We start from the raw sequence: 15,505 nt of genomic DNA, 5'->3' as shown, positions 1-15,505 counted from the left end.
AAATGATCGAACCAAAGAATGATTAAAGGGATAGTTCACCCAAAAATATAAATTCTGTCAGAATTTACTCTCCCTCATGTTGTTCAACCCCGTAAGACCTTCGTTCATCTTCGGAACACGGATTAAGATATTTTTGATGAAATCTGAGAGCTGGATCTCTCCTCCATAGGCTTCTAAGGGATTGAAACTTGTTCCCCGAAAAGTTATTAAAGACATCGTTAAAATAGTCCAAGTGACTACAGTGGCTCAATCTTAAGTTTATCAAACGACGAGAATACTTTCCTGCGCAAAAAACAAACAAAAATAATGACTTTATTTCAACTATTCTTGTCCTTCTCTGTGGGCCTCGAGTCAGTTCACTAGTGTAACAGTGTAAGCTTCTAGGTTGTACGTCACACGCATCACACACATGACCAGCGTCGGCCAATAGTGAGCCTACGTGTGACGTAGCTCTACGCAATCACACTACGTTAACTGACTCGAGGCCCACAGAGTAGGAAATCAATAGTTGAAATAAAGTCGTTATTTTAGTTTGTTTTTGCGCAGAAAAAGTATTCTCGTCGCTTGATAAACTTAAGATTGAGCCACTGTAGTCACTTGGACTATTTTAACGATGTCTTTAATAACTTTTCGGGGAACAAGTTTCAATCCCTTAGAAGCCTATGGAGGAGTGATCCAGCTCTCAGATTTAATCACAAATATCTTAATCCGTGTTCCGAAGATGAACGAAGGTCCTACGGGGTTGAACAACATGAGGGTGAGTAATTACTGACAGAATTTACATTTTTGGGTGAACTATCCCTTTAATTCACGAATGATTGATATCGCTGGTTCAGTCGACAGAAATACGGGACACACATAATAACAGCTGAAATATTCGGGACTGAAAACGTTTCTCAGGTCAGTCGGAGCGCTCATGGTACACACACAGCGTGTATAGCCGTACAGCTGCAGGCGCCACTGCGGCCGCGCGCATACAGTATCTCACCAAATTTAGCCGCACCGCCAGGAAAAGAGGAGGGAGGTTGGGGTGCCCTTGGGCCGGATGGAGATGATTGGCGGGCCGGACTTGGCCCGCGGGCTGACAATTGAATAGCTGTGCCATAGAGTAAGTAAATAAAATGCCTCAAGTTGGAAATTAAATGAAAAAGTTCTCCAAAAAGTGACATAAATGAACGCAGTATGGAGTGGTTAAATTGAAACAGGTCTATTTCTTGACGTTGTATCTGGCGTTTGAACATCCATATGTCTCTTCATATAAACATGATGGGATGGTGAGAGATTGCGCGCACACACACACACACACACACACATATATATGTGCTTTAACAGAAGCGTGTTACAGAGGCCATCTGCTAACGGTACCGGCTGCAATGCAAACAAACCGCTTGTTTATTTATTTATTCCACTACAGAAACTCTAACAGCTGCTATTCACTTAAAATATCACATTTCAAATTTATTTCACATAAAAAGATGCAGAACAACTACCAGTGCCGGTAATAACTCAACAATGACTGCAGTAATTACAATTGATCATTACTAACTTTTTCTCTCTTAGAAAAAAGTTTAATATTAGGATCTCAAGAGACTTTTATCGGAGCTTCGATATTTTGATAACTGTGGATAAAGATTAAAAATATTGTAGAGAGCATGCTCATACATTTCTAGTCGAACAAATAATTTATATAAATATACTAGAAAAAAATTAACATTTCATTTTTTTTAAATTATGTAATTCAATTCCATGGCTTTTAAAGACCTGGAAATCACATTTATCAATATTAAATGTCAATCACACTTTAGATTATGGTCCGATTCTCACTATTATCAAACTAATAACTAGGAATTTAGTCTCAATAAACTCCTAAATAGCGCTTATTAATAGTTAATAAGGGAGTTGTTAAGTTTCGGTATTGTAGGATTAAGGGATGTAGAATATGTTCATAACAGGGTTTGTACAGATACTGTAAAATAAAATTTCTTTCAATATCAACTTTTTTGGGTTTCAAGGACTTCAATCAGAAATATCACTTATCAAACAATATCTTTATTATCTTTAAAATTCAAAAAAAAAAAAAAACAATGAAACAAAACGGTGTAAATAAAGTGCAGCAGATGCAATGACTGTAGTAGCTTTAACCAATGAAAGAATACTATGACAAAGATATTGCTTTCCTTGTTCAAACTGATTTTTTCTCCCATGAATATATGATTGACAGGAAGAATGAAAGCTGTATCATATACAGGTCCTTCTCAAAAAATTAGCATATTGTGATAAAGTTCATTATTTTCCATAATGTAATGATAAAAATTAAACTTTCATATATTTTAGATTCATTGCACACCAACTGAAATATTTCAGGTCTTTTATTGTTTTAATACTGATGATTTTGGCATACAGCTCATGAAAACCCAAAATTCCTATCTCAAAAAATTAGCATATTTCATCCGACCAATAAAAGAAGTGTTTTTAATACAAAAAAAAAAGTCAAACTTCAAATAATTATGTTCAGTTATGCACTCAAGAGTCAATACTTGGTCGGGAATCCTTTTGCAGAAATGACTGCTTCAATGCGGCGTGGCATGGAGGCAATCAGCCTGTGGCACTGCTGAGGTGTTATGGAGGCCCAGGATGCTTCGATAGCGGCCTTAAGCTCATCCAGAGTGTTGGGTCTTGCGTCTCTCAACTTTCTCTTCACAATATCCCACAGATTCTCTATGGGGTTCAGGTCAGGAGAGTTGGCAGGCCAATTGAGCACAGTAATACCATGGTCAGTAAACCATTTACCAGTGGTTTTGGCACTGTGAGCAGGTGCCAGGTCGTGCTGAAAAATGAAATCTTCATCTCCATAAAGCTTTTCAGCAGATGGAAGGATGAAGTGCTCCAAAATCTCCTGATAGCTAGCGGCATTGAACCTGCCCTTGATAAAACACAGTGGACCAACACCAGCAGCTGACATGGCACCCCAGACCATCACTGACTGTGGGTACTTGACACTGGACTTCAGGCATTTTGGCATTTAATTCTCCCCAGTCTTCCTCTAGACTCTGGCACCTTGATTTCCGAATGACATGCAAAACTGAGCAACAGTCCAGTGCTGCTTCTCTGTAGCCCAGGTCAGGCGCTTCTGCCGCTGTTTCTGGTTCAAAAGTGGCTTGACCTGGGGATTGCGGCACCTGTAGCCCATTTCCTGCACACGCCTGTGCACGGTGGCTCTGGATGTTTCTACTCCAGACTCAGTCCACTGCTTCCGCAGGTCCCCCAAGGTCTGGAATCGGTCCTTCTCCACAATCTTCCTCAGGGTCCGGTCACCTCTTCTCGTTGTGCAGCGTTTTTTGCCACACTTTTTCCTTCCCACAGACTTCCCACTGAGGTGCCTTGATACAGCACTCTGGGAACAGCCTATTTGTTCAGAAATTTCTTTCTGTGTCTTACGCTCTTGCTTGAGGGTGTCAATGATGGCCTTCTGGACAGCAGTCAGGTCGGCAGTCTCACCCATGATTGCGGTTTTGAGTAATGAAACAGGCTGGGAGTTTTTAAAAGCCTCAGGAATCTTTTGCAGCTGTTTAGAGTTAATTAGTTGATTCAGATGATTAGGTTAATAGCTCGTTTAGAGACCCTTTTCATGATATGCTAATTTTTTGAGACAGGAATTTTGGGTTTTCATGAGCTGTATGCCAAAATCATCAGTATTAAAACAATAAAATACCTGAAATATTTCAGTTGGTGTGCAATGAATCTAAAATATATGAAAGTTTAATTTTTATCATTACAATATGGAAAATAATGAACTTGATCACAATATGCTAATTTTTTGAGAAGGATACTTGGATATTTATGAGCAATATCACACTCAAAATGGCTCTATATCTATATCAGACGGACTGCAGCGTTAATTTTATGTGAAAAGATTGTTTTATCTATAAAATTAAAAACAAATTTCACATTCTGTATATTGTCTTTCAATAATTCAAGAGCTTTTCAAGTACTTTTCATAAATATGGCTGTTTTCAAGGGTTTTCCAAAACTTGAATTTCAAAAAGTCAAATTCATTTAAAGCACCTTGTACGAACCCTGTCAATATGTGCTTTATAATCACTAATAAACAGACAATATCCTAGTAATATGCATGATAATAAGCAACTAGTTAAAAGTGAGAACTGGACCTTAAACTTAAGTTAACCGAAATGTCAAGGTTTTCCAGTATTTCAGCTGTTTTTCCTGAGAAAAGACTCATGTGGGTTTCAGTGGAGATCTCAAAAGTGTCTCAATGTGCTCAGATACAAAATCTGCAATCAAAATATTCATGCATTTCTGATCAAACGATCTTATTCACGTTGATGTTACAGCTCTAGAGTCGTACACTGGTAAAAATGATTCTGTGGTGAAGTAAATGCTACAAATAAAACAAATGTAATTTCTACATGGAAAGTCAGGCAAGTATAATTAAAAAAAAGTTAATCCTATTAGTACTCAATACAAGCTTGTAGAAAATAAAACATAAATATTAACGATATAAAATTAAGTAAAACCTACTCAACTTTTCTAAAACTGGTGTTCCCGTCATGCACTGCGTCATGAATAATTAATAAGGTTGATTTTTTTCACTGTTTTCCAGCAGTATTTACTCTGTTTTATCATTACTTTTGTCGTTAGGTTTAGTAACTTACCATTTTGTGACATTTGGATTCATTTTCAACTCAAAATGACATTCATACTCAAAAATTCGAATATTTCCGTCATTGTATATTGTGTACCAAGTATTGATGTCTCTGTGTTCAGAGCCATGTTACTTCTATTATGTAGATACAGTATGAAATCTACACAATATCTATTGAATTATTTACTTAGATGTTTCTACAGTAAGTACTGTAAAGTATAAACTTTAAAAGTGTGGTTTAATTCAATGAGTAAAAAGGTAATTTGGTTAAATTTACTTAACTTAGTTAAATACTTGTTACTTAATTATATTTAATTTATTTAATTTCACATATAGAATTAAGTAACATTTACTTAATTACTTCAATTAGATGTTGAGTGTCAATTAAATGTCAAATTAATGTTAAAGGGATACTCCACCATGTTTTCATATTAAACTATGTTGTTCCCTTAACTAAGACAAGTTGTTACATACCTCTCTCTCGTCTCAGTGCGCAGTAATATCATCACTCGTGAAAAATCCTCTCACCGGCCTGAGTGATGATATTACTGCGCCAAGTCGAAGTGCTCCCAAGCACTTGCTATGGTATTCCGCCATACAATATAGTAATCCATTTTACACGCTTAGAGTTAAGCGCAACGTTTTATTTTGTGTCACCGTCCTAGGTCGAGTTACACTACTCGAGTAACTGTATTTAAATAGGGAAAACGTGGAGGTGGTTGGTCGCTTCTCTGCTTGGCCCCTGGGCTAAGCTAAGTGCTAACAAAGTTTCGCCGCAAGACAGAGCGATTTAGTGCACGCACTGAGACGAGAGAGGTATGTATCAACTTGTCTTAGTTAAGGGAATAACATAGTTTAATATGAAAACACGGTGGAGTATCCCTTTAAATTCAATAGTAAGTAGGCTTTACTTGATAATAACAGGTAAGTTGTACAGAGCCGTAAAATTGACTTGAAGTAAATCCTACAAGTTATTTTCTTCAGTGTGCGGGATGAAACCCAGTGTTTTTATATCTCCTACATCTGAGACATCTTGAGTTAATGAGCAATTACAGTAACTCTTACCTGACAGCCGTGAACGCTGGAGTCTCGTGCGTAAGAGTAGGCCGCTCGCTCCGTTTTACCTGTTTAAACACACGAAAGACAGATCATTAGCACATCATTCAGTGCTCCTCGACTCAATCTAAACATTTAAACATCGTTGATCTTCCAATAACGTCCTTTAAACCTGAAAGGACGGGCAACAATGGGACGAAACAACGTCAAAACCAGTGAGTTCCCACACGGACAGCTGGTGTGAGCCTTCAGACATCACAAGCGCGCTTTATTTCCGCAGGTTATTATCGCCAGCGTTAAGTCGGACGCTTTAACGAACAAACGAACGGGATCTATTTGTGTTAAATGAAAGAATGAAGATTTTGACTTGTGTTTTTGTTGTACTGATGTAGAGAGAACAAAGAAACACGAGGGAACGAGACGACTAGCGGTTCGGCTCCTTTAGATTAAAGCGGGCATGAGAAATCTGGCATTAGCAGAATAAAGAGCTTCTCAAAGTCTCACAAACACTCGTCTACAGGCTGTTAATTATATAGAGGAACATGCTTGAGTGAGTCCTGCCTTTAGATACACTGGGACGGGCAGGAGCGCAGCCAAAAACACACACACTGCAAATATTGTTAAAGTCTTATGACCTCATCCAGTCATAATCAAATGAGCTCAATTACAGAAGCCTGTCGATGTTCTCCTGACACACTAACCTGAGCCGTCCGTTACGCTGTTTCAACCAACAAAATGCCTTTTTATGGCCTTATGAGTAAAGACAACAGTGCTATTCAATGTGCAAACGTTAATTCTACTATTTAAGTCTTTGCCATCCATTACATAAATGCAACACAGTAACTATATAGTACACACAAAAATCCTTTAAAATCATCATCAGTTCAGATGAAAATCAACTAAAACAACAGCTATTTACTACTGTAAACCTTCAAACACTGATATTTATATTATTTCTCAAAAGAATAACCATAGAGTAAAATAAAGTAGATATATCTATCATCAGGGTGCGACCTATACGGGGGGCTAGGCTCCTCTTAATAAGACATGGGCTCCCGTGAAAACGTGAAAAAAAAAATATTGACAATGTTTTATTTTGACGTGCAATTTCAGTTTTGTGTAATGTGGTCATCGTGGATTATTATGTGTAAAATAGCAAAAATATCATTCATTCATGCATGATGGCGATTTAAACCTAATTCACTTCAATAAAGGTAACTATACGCTATTCTTGTCATGAGCATCAAGGTGTGGTAATTCATAGAAAAAATATAACGTTGGAGGCCATTGATCTGCGCGCCAAGTCCTTGAAATCCATTATGTGTTGAGGTAAAGCATGTTATTCCCAATTATGTGTTGTGGCTGGGTTGTTATAGGTCTGCGTGACTCTCGATGTCTTAGGCCTAATTAAACGGAGGAATTATGGTATTCTTCGGTAGCCTTGACGGTTGCAACGCCAAGGTCATGGGTTTGATTCCCAGGGAAAGCAAGAACTGATAAGAATGAAAATCTGCTCCTTGAAAATACAATGTATGTCACTTTGGATAAAAGCATCTGCCAAAATCATGTATGTAAATGTAAATAATAATAACAACAGTTTTATGTCAAAAGCCCGTTTGAATAAAGACAATAAAGCTATTTACAACTTTCAAACACTAAAAGTTCTACTTTCTCTCAAAATAATTCTGCCAAACCAAAAAATCATTCTACAGTCATTATAACTCCAAAATCATCATAAATTAATATGAAAATCTCAGCTGTTGTTTTTTCCTAGACTTTTTATGTCAACAGCCCATCTGAAAAGACAAAAAGACAAAAGAGCTATTTACTACTATAAACACTCTCTCTCTCTCTCTCTCTCTCTCTCTCTCACACACACTCACACACACACAAACACACACACACACACAAAGGAATCATTGTACTCTGTTCTAATCTGAACATTATCCAGGTGGCGTCCCAGAACATGTTGAGTCCTCAAAGGTCAAACAAGAGGTCAACAACTACCACATGCATGACCTGTGTCCAAACACACAACTAAACATTCTGCATTCGTCTGAGTCATGATGCAGAACACATGAAGAACATCGTCGATTTCATACACACAAACATGGACGAAAGCATCATAAATCTCTCTTCAACAGTTTCCGAGAGTCCTGTGCTTTTGCTGGATTCAGAAAAACATCTTTCTAAATCCTGCTAATCCACAGGACCCTGAATCTGGAAGTGGGAATGAAATCCGGAAGAGAGCTGGAATGAGACAGGAATGCCACAGATGGAAGATCACTCCGGAAAAACACACACACACACACACACACACACACACACACACACAAGCTCACGCTCTTTCTGTGTTTGCTGTTACTTTAGTTCACTCTTCAGTTTGTTCCAGATTTAAGACTTTTAAAACCTTTTAGAAATCAAAATCTATTTTTTTTTATGGAATATCACAGTTTAAATGACTTATCGATCTACATTTGTTCTTCCAGAAGCGTTTCACTCAGATATAAATCACAATAGGGAAGACTAGCACAACTTCAGTTTCATGCCGACAAAAATAAAATAAAATACCGTATGTCCATATAAAACAAATCCATACAATCTTAAAACAAATCATGCATCTCAGATTCTTTTATTTACGCTACAGGTGAATAGGGTCTAAATGTAACTAGATGTAATATAAGTCCCCAGAATGTGTCTGTGAAGTTTCAGCTCAGAATATCACAGATCATTTATTCCATGTTGTAAATTGGAATTTTTGAGTGTTTTTTGTGCATGTCTCTTTAAATGCAAATGAGCGACTGAGTCCCCGCCCCCTCACCCAGAAGAGGGCGGAGCCTTTACAGCTCATGCCTCAGATAATCTGCCAAAAACTAAAACATCTGTTTGGTTTTGATTATCATCTCTATCGTGGCCACGCTCACGTGTCATTGCAGTTCTTCATCTTTTAATGAAAATGTATTATCTGCATGTGTTTTAAAGACATATCAGTCTAAACTTCTGATATATAGTTTTCTGAGCGCACACATCCGAATCACACGCACAGAAAGATGATGCCAGACGGAGCGTCCCGTGAGTATTAAACTCGGCTCTCTTTCAGGTCTTATTGCGCTTAAACACACACAGGTTATGTCAAAAACACACTGAGTTCACATAAACACAGTTGGTTCTGTCTGTGAACGTAAACAGCAGGAAAAGAAAGCACATGTGTATATGAGATCTGTGTATTAAAGTGAAAGCGTCCGTAGCTACTGCTGTATATGCTGTTAATATGAATCAAAAACAAAAGAAAAACTCAAAAATCCCTCGGTGCTCTTGACTGAATAACTTTATCAGCTTTAATAAGAATACATTTCTTACTTGAATGCTCTGGTGAGGAGATAAACGTGACTGTGTACAGCTCACTCAGGGGGCGGAGCTTAGCTAATAGGGTGGAGTCTGTCATCAGATGTGGGCGGAGCCTAAGCATATGTGATGTCACATTGGAAAACATTCCTGAACGGCTCATTCTGAGACACGGTTTCAGATTCATGGGGAAAATAACAAACAAATGAGTGGATGGATTTTTACCACAATAGTGTGGTTCTGTTCACACACTACGGACACATACATATGTTCAAAAACTATATAAAAGTGAATTTTGCATAACAGGTTCCCTTTAAGGCAACTGTTTTGTATTACACTTTTTCTGTTGTTTAAATATGCAAATTAGGCATTGTCTAATCAAATACATACTAATTTGCATACATTTCCACAACAGAAGTCTGAACACTGGATGAAGCCAGATTGAAAATTCTTGTTTGATTTTGCTGACATATTAGAGTTAAGGTTTTACAGAGGGTTTTTTTGGAAATGAATCAGAAAATATTGTCAGAATAGACATTTTTCATCATGTTATTAGGAATAAAATGTAATAAAACTAAAGTTTGGTGTATGTAAAGCAGAGATTTCTGCGTTTAAAGATATGGACAGAAGTGAAATCTACAGACGCAAAGATAATGTGTAACAAATAAACACTTAAAAGTGCATTTTGGATGTTTCCTTCCACTAGTCTGAAATATGACAGCAAAACTGCAAAGTATTCTGACAAATCTTGACTTTATTTATACCAATATATCAATACATATGAAAGAGAGGTCAACAAAAATGTGCAGTGATCATATTTTTTATGAATTCCTGTACTTCCGTCCCCAAATTCAAGAGCTCTTACACACTGATAATTCAAACTGTTCTTATACTTTCCGAGACCTTAAATTTGAAGGCCCCATTTGTTTGATTCTCCGGTTTTAAAGATCATGGATGTTTCTCACGCTCCCTCATTAGTTCACGTCTTTGTTTCTGCGCTGATATTTTAAGGCTAATAATATCGTTATGCTGTGATCTCTGACTCTGAGTCACGCTGAAGTTTCTCTGTGGTTTTGACAGGCTATGAGGGTGTTTTCAGCACACGCATGACAGCCCCTCATTACACGCGCCCCGTGAATAACTGCTTTTGTTATGGATAATAACTGGCTCATAATCATCAGCTAGTCAAAGACAAACCCGCTCTGACTCATCGACACCGCAGATTATGGATTATATTACGCTGGACCAGCTGCGAATCATCGCTGTCGTGAGCGAAACACACACGTCATACGTTTTCCACGGGAAAAACTGCTGAGAAGCACAAACAAGCTATTTTGCTGCTTTGGGTTTCATTGCGCTAATAAATCGCGTTGACAAAATGAAGATTACGTTCAATCTATCACATCCGAGCCAAAAACACACGACCACTGGCACATATTCAGCAAAAACAACAACATTGATTTGCATTCAGAAGTGATCATTACGACCAAAGCGAGATCAAGCAGGTAGAATTAACACAGAAACAGGCCGTTATCAGCAGTCTCTCAAACACACACACGCCAGATTCATCCGTGCCAGAGTGTTTAGGGGGGCAGGGTTGAGAGAAAGAGAGACAAAGAGAAAGAGAGAGAGAGAGAGAGAGAGAGAGAGAGAGACAGGATAAAAAAATGTGCTTAACCTTCTGAAACAGTTCATCAAAAAAGCGACATGCGATCGACAGGAAGGGAACGTCACACAGATGCTCCGTCTCTCACACACACACACACACACACACACACACACACACACACACACACACACACACACACACACGCTACAACCTCAAAGCTTCAATAAAAACACATTCTGTCAGCTTTTGTGGGGAAATATTTTTGTGAATCTGATGTGTGATTATCAGTTTTAGTCAATGCAATTTTAATTCAGTTTTAGTTTTAATGCAACTCATGATTGAAACATTGAAATATGTATAAATGATAGATATGGTGCGAAAATTTCGAATCAAAAAGATTCTTTACAATATTTTATATTTTGCTAGAAATACACATTTGTACTAACGCAACCTAAACTACGTGTTTTAAATTGTACGTAGTCATAAATAAAAAACTAAAATGACTTGAAGGTCAAAGGTCAAGATCTATACTACAGAGTAAATACGGTTTTTGAAAAAAAATTATTTGACCAAAAATACAGTAAATTTTATTATAATATGAAACAGCTCTTTTCCATGTGAATATATAGTAAAGTGTAATTTATTCCTGTGATCAAAGCTGAATTTTCAGCATCATTACTCCAGTCTTCAGTGTCACATGATCCTTCAGAAATCACTATAATATGATGACTTGAAATATTTCTGATTATCAATGTTAAAAGAGTTTTATATTTTTGTGGAAACCGTGATACATTTTATTTTTCAGGATTCTTCGATGAATAGAAAGTTCAGAAAAACAGTATTTATTTCAATCTTATGTGACATTATTAGTCGCTTTTTATCAAAACAACCTTCACATCTAAAGGTAAATGAGTGGTTATTGTACAGAGACATCATCACATCCACCTTAAAGAGACAGAAAACACACAAACACACGAGCTGAAGAAACACACAAAGACTACCAGTTAAAGCCACTCATTGAGGTTGTACTGGGAGAAAAAGACATCCGGATGTGTAGTTGGGAAAACCGCAGGAAGAGACGGCGGATGCTGAGGGGCGCTCATAATGAACAATAATTTTGAAATGATGTCTCTTGACAGGCAATTTCTAGGAGGAAATTAAGCTACACAATGTTGTGCTCTCCCCGTCCCGACACGGGAAACAAATATGGATGTGCTCCAGCGTGGCAGGGCTTCCTCGGGATTAATCCCGTTTCTCTCGCCCTTCATCACCGCACATAAACACATAAACCTGACCGCAGGCCCACGGGTTACTGCACTCACACACACACACACACACTGCAAGATCCCGACTGACAGCGACACACACATTTGATGAGCAGAAATCATATGCATGCATAATAATGCTTTTGTTTAGGCCAAAATGAAGGAAAAATAATTAGTCCCAAAGTGCAAAACAACATCATAATAAATTAAACAAATAATAATACAAAATAAATCTGTATATAAGATTTGCTTTTGTAGATGATTTTATGTGTGTGTGTGTGTGTGTGTGTGTGTGTGTGTGTGTGTGTGTGTGTGTGTGTGTGTGTGTGTGTGTGTGTGTGTAAATAAATTATTCAGATATTATGTAATACAATTCTTGCATAAGATTACTAATAGCAAAACATCATTAACGAGAGAAAATACCTAATTAATAATAGAAGCAGTTTTAGATGCACATGAAGTGAGATGCTTTCTTATGATCTTCATAAAGCCGCATATATGAGACACTGAGAGCAGGTCCAGAAACTTTCACATTCACTGCGGAGAGAAAGAGAGATTCGTGTTGCTGATCGTCTCGGCTGGTTTTCCACGAGATAATAATGTCTGACAGCTAATCTAAATATTCCTGGAGTCTCACTTATATGCCTATGCGAGATGTCAGATATTAAAACAACACGTTACAGTAGAGATAATGAAAGAATAAAACACAACCGAGATCGATATGGACAAGACGATATTTCAATTTCAAACAAAACAAAGGGTTTTTGTAAATTATATAAATGTGTGTTTGTATATATATATATAGATTTAGAAGTAGAAAATAGAATTATTCTCTATATAGAATTAATATATACATATATGTGTGTGCGTGTATAAATAATGTAAATATGTATACAATAGAATTAATTAAAAAAATATAAATTAAGAAAATATAATTAATCAAATACATATATATATATGATTATGGTATACAGTATATATAGCTTAAAAAAATATAGCTTAATCAAATTTCAAAATGATTTAAAAAATGTAACCCGCACATTTAACTAACCAGTTTTAACTATAAAGGAAATGTTCCTGTATACAGTAATGTGTTTTTCTTTCTCTGGGTCAAATCATGTTGGGTCATCAGGTTGGGTTGTTTTTATTACTATTTAGTTTCATTTTCATGCATGTATATAGGTCAGTCACACATATAATTATGCGTGGTTATTTTCTAAATGTTGTTTATGTCTTGATTCCAGTGGGTTGAAGAGCCGACGATTTCCGACGTGAAAAGGCCGAAACGCATTTAGCAGCTCATCGGCTTAAAATAGTTTCTGTGAGGTTTGATGAGGAAAAGGTAGAGCGCTTTGGATGTCGAGTCGCAGTGCTGTGGCGTTTCTGATAGAATTATGAGAGTGAATCTGGCACATGGGCAACCGAGAGAGAGAGAGAGAGAGAGAGAGAGAGAGAGAGACACACACACACAGAGAGAGAGAGCCCTGATTGGTCAAGGTCGAGGTTCGGGGGTTGGACGTGCCACTGTGTTCTCATGCCAAGTTCATCTTTAGAGAAGCGCTCAAAGAGCTTTTCATGTCTCAAAGCCAAAACTTACACACACTCCTTCGGCCTCAAACGCACCGGTTATTATCAGATACCAAAAGTGGGAGTGGAAATGTTTCCGCACACAGCCTAAACCTGCTCGAACTCACATGATTAAACGCGTCTTCACGTCCATTCGAGCTGGAAACTCAAACGAGGGATGATGATTTAAAGGGGGTCCGTGAGGGGGAAGGGGTGTGTGTGTGTGTGTGTGTGTGGACATGAATCACTCGCTACACACACACACAGTTTCCATGACATCATGGGCACCGGGCCAGTCTGAGAGGTACAGAAGGAGACGGCTCGATCCACGGGGAGCTGGCGGCAAAAACAACACATGCACAACACCACAAAAACAATCGCAAAGCTCTTTATGCCACATCAGAAATTAATTTTACGCGAGTCGCCATCAGCGCGACCCTGCTAGCGCACAGATTTTGGCATCCTGCATTTTTCCCCCCGAAGAATGGCATTAAAATTGTGCCGAGCCGAAGTTCTTTTCAAAACGCTTGATTGCGTTTCTAGACTGAGACCCTCGTTACACGTCCCGTACGCAGATCAATATAATCACCAAACCCTAAAACATCCCGGGAGCCGCTTGACACACACACACACACACGCTCTGAGAAATCACCTGAGTTTGGTGGCGTTCAGGGGTTGCGTCGCTTTGAATATATTTGGTATTTTGGTGTGTTAAAATGAACCGCGGCCGCCGTTACAGTTCTGGCACTGGTTATAAAGTCCAGCAATTATGAACAAGAGTAAAAGTTGCAGCGTTTGGTTGGAGAGAAGCTTCCGCTGCTGAAACACGGCACATTTTATTCTTGGCTCTGGTATTGGTGTCGCTGTAAATCTCATAATCAACATCAGCAGCGCTGCTTCAGGATCGAGGACTGAGATTAGTTCGTCTAGCTGTGATCAATAAACCAACACAGAAATAGACCAGCAAATCTTATTAATATGAATGATGAATTGCATATATAAATTAATTGTAATTTTAGTATTTAACACAATATTAATATAACATTTACATTGATAAAGTAAATAACAAATACTTGTGAAATAATAAAAAAAAGAATGTAACATTTACTATATATACACAAACATATTTCATATATACATTATTTAAATATTTTTATATTATATATTATTTATATAAATTGAACGCACGTTATATACTAAATCTCATATATATGCAATTTGCATTAATATAAAATAGAATATATTAAGTTACATTTATGCAAATTTAATGCAAATATTATATATTAATTTGATCTATATATATATAATTATTTATACATACAATTATTCATTATTTATATATACAATTATTATATATACATTATTTGTATTAATATAAATATTTGTATATTGTGTATATGCATTTAATTCAAATATAATATATATATAATTGTTGTATATTTTATATACATATATTTAATAAATACATTTATTGCAAATATAATATATTTATATATAATTGAATAAATATATACACAATTATTTATATTAATATAAATATATAAATGTATGTTTTTTCTATATTATATTTCTATACATTTAATGCAAATATTATTATCCATATATACACTCATTCTCTCTCTCTCTCACACACACACACACACACACACACACTTGGTGACAGCATTGGCACAGGAGTGATGGAAGAGCTTGAGATTCTCCAGTATTGGTGTCGGTGCTTCAGTAAATCTCATAATCAACATCAGCAGCGCTTCTTCCCTCGCCGCCGCTTTTGTCTTCTTCTTCTTGTGTCTTTTGTTTTAACATACAAACCAAGACAAAGACAAAGCTGCGTTTTTCTAGTTCCTCTTTGTTTAGCGAAGGATTTGTTGCGTGATTCCACGACATCTGACACACAATAAGGACGCGTGCGGCGTACAAGGCTTTCTGCGCGTTTTTGTCAAGTCTAAAAAGCGAAACAATGTTCTCCATTGTATTTATATGCGGAATAAAACACAAAAA

The 15,505-nt window shown here is 37.1% G+C and overlaps 1 protein-coding gene across 1 annotated transcript in view; it reads right to left on the bottom strand.

The window, feature by feature from the left end:
• Positions 1–15,505, bottom strand: part of LOC143730823 (transcription factor 4-like) — a gene marked incomplete at its 3' end in the record, with an annotated part of 119,301 nt that overhangs the window by 22,963 nt on the left and 80,833 nt on the right. Inside the window, exon 6 of the mRNA XM_077221372.1 lies at positions 5,729–5,787. Within this exon, the coding sequence (XP_077077487.1) occupies positions 5,729–5,787 (59 nt within the window). The remainder of the gene's footprint in view (positions 1–5,728; positions 5,788–15,505) is intronic.

The sequence above is a fragment of the Siphateles boraxobius genome, unplaced genomic scaffold, assembly GCF_051911475.1.
Source record: "Siphateles boraxobius isolate OS27281-9 unplaced genomic scaffold, OSU_SipBor_1 81, whole genome shotgun sequence".
Classification (NCBI taxonomy): Eukaryota; Metazoa; Chordata; class Actinopteri; order Cypriniformes; family Leuciscidae; genus Siphateles; species Siphateles boraxobius.
This window is presented reverse-complemented; position numbering and strand designations above follow the sequence as displayed.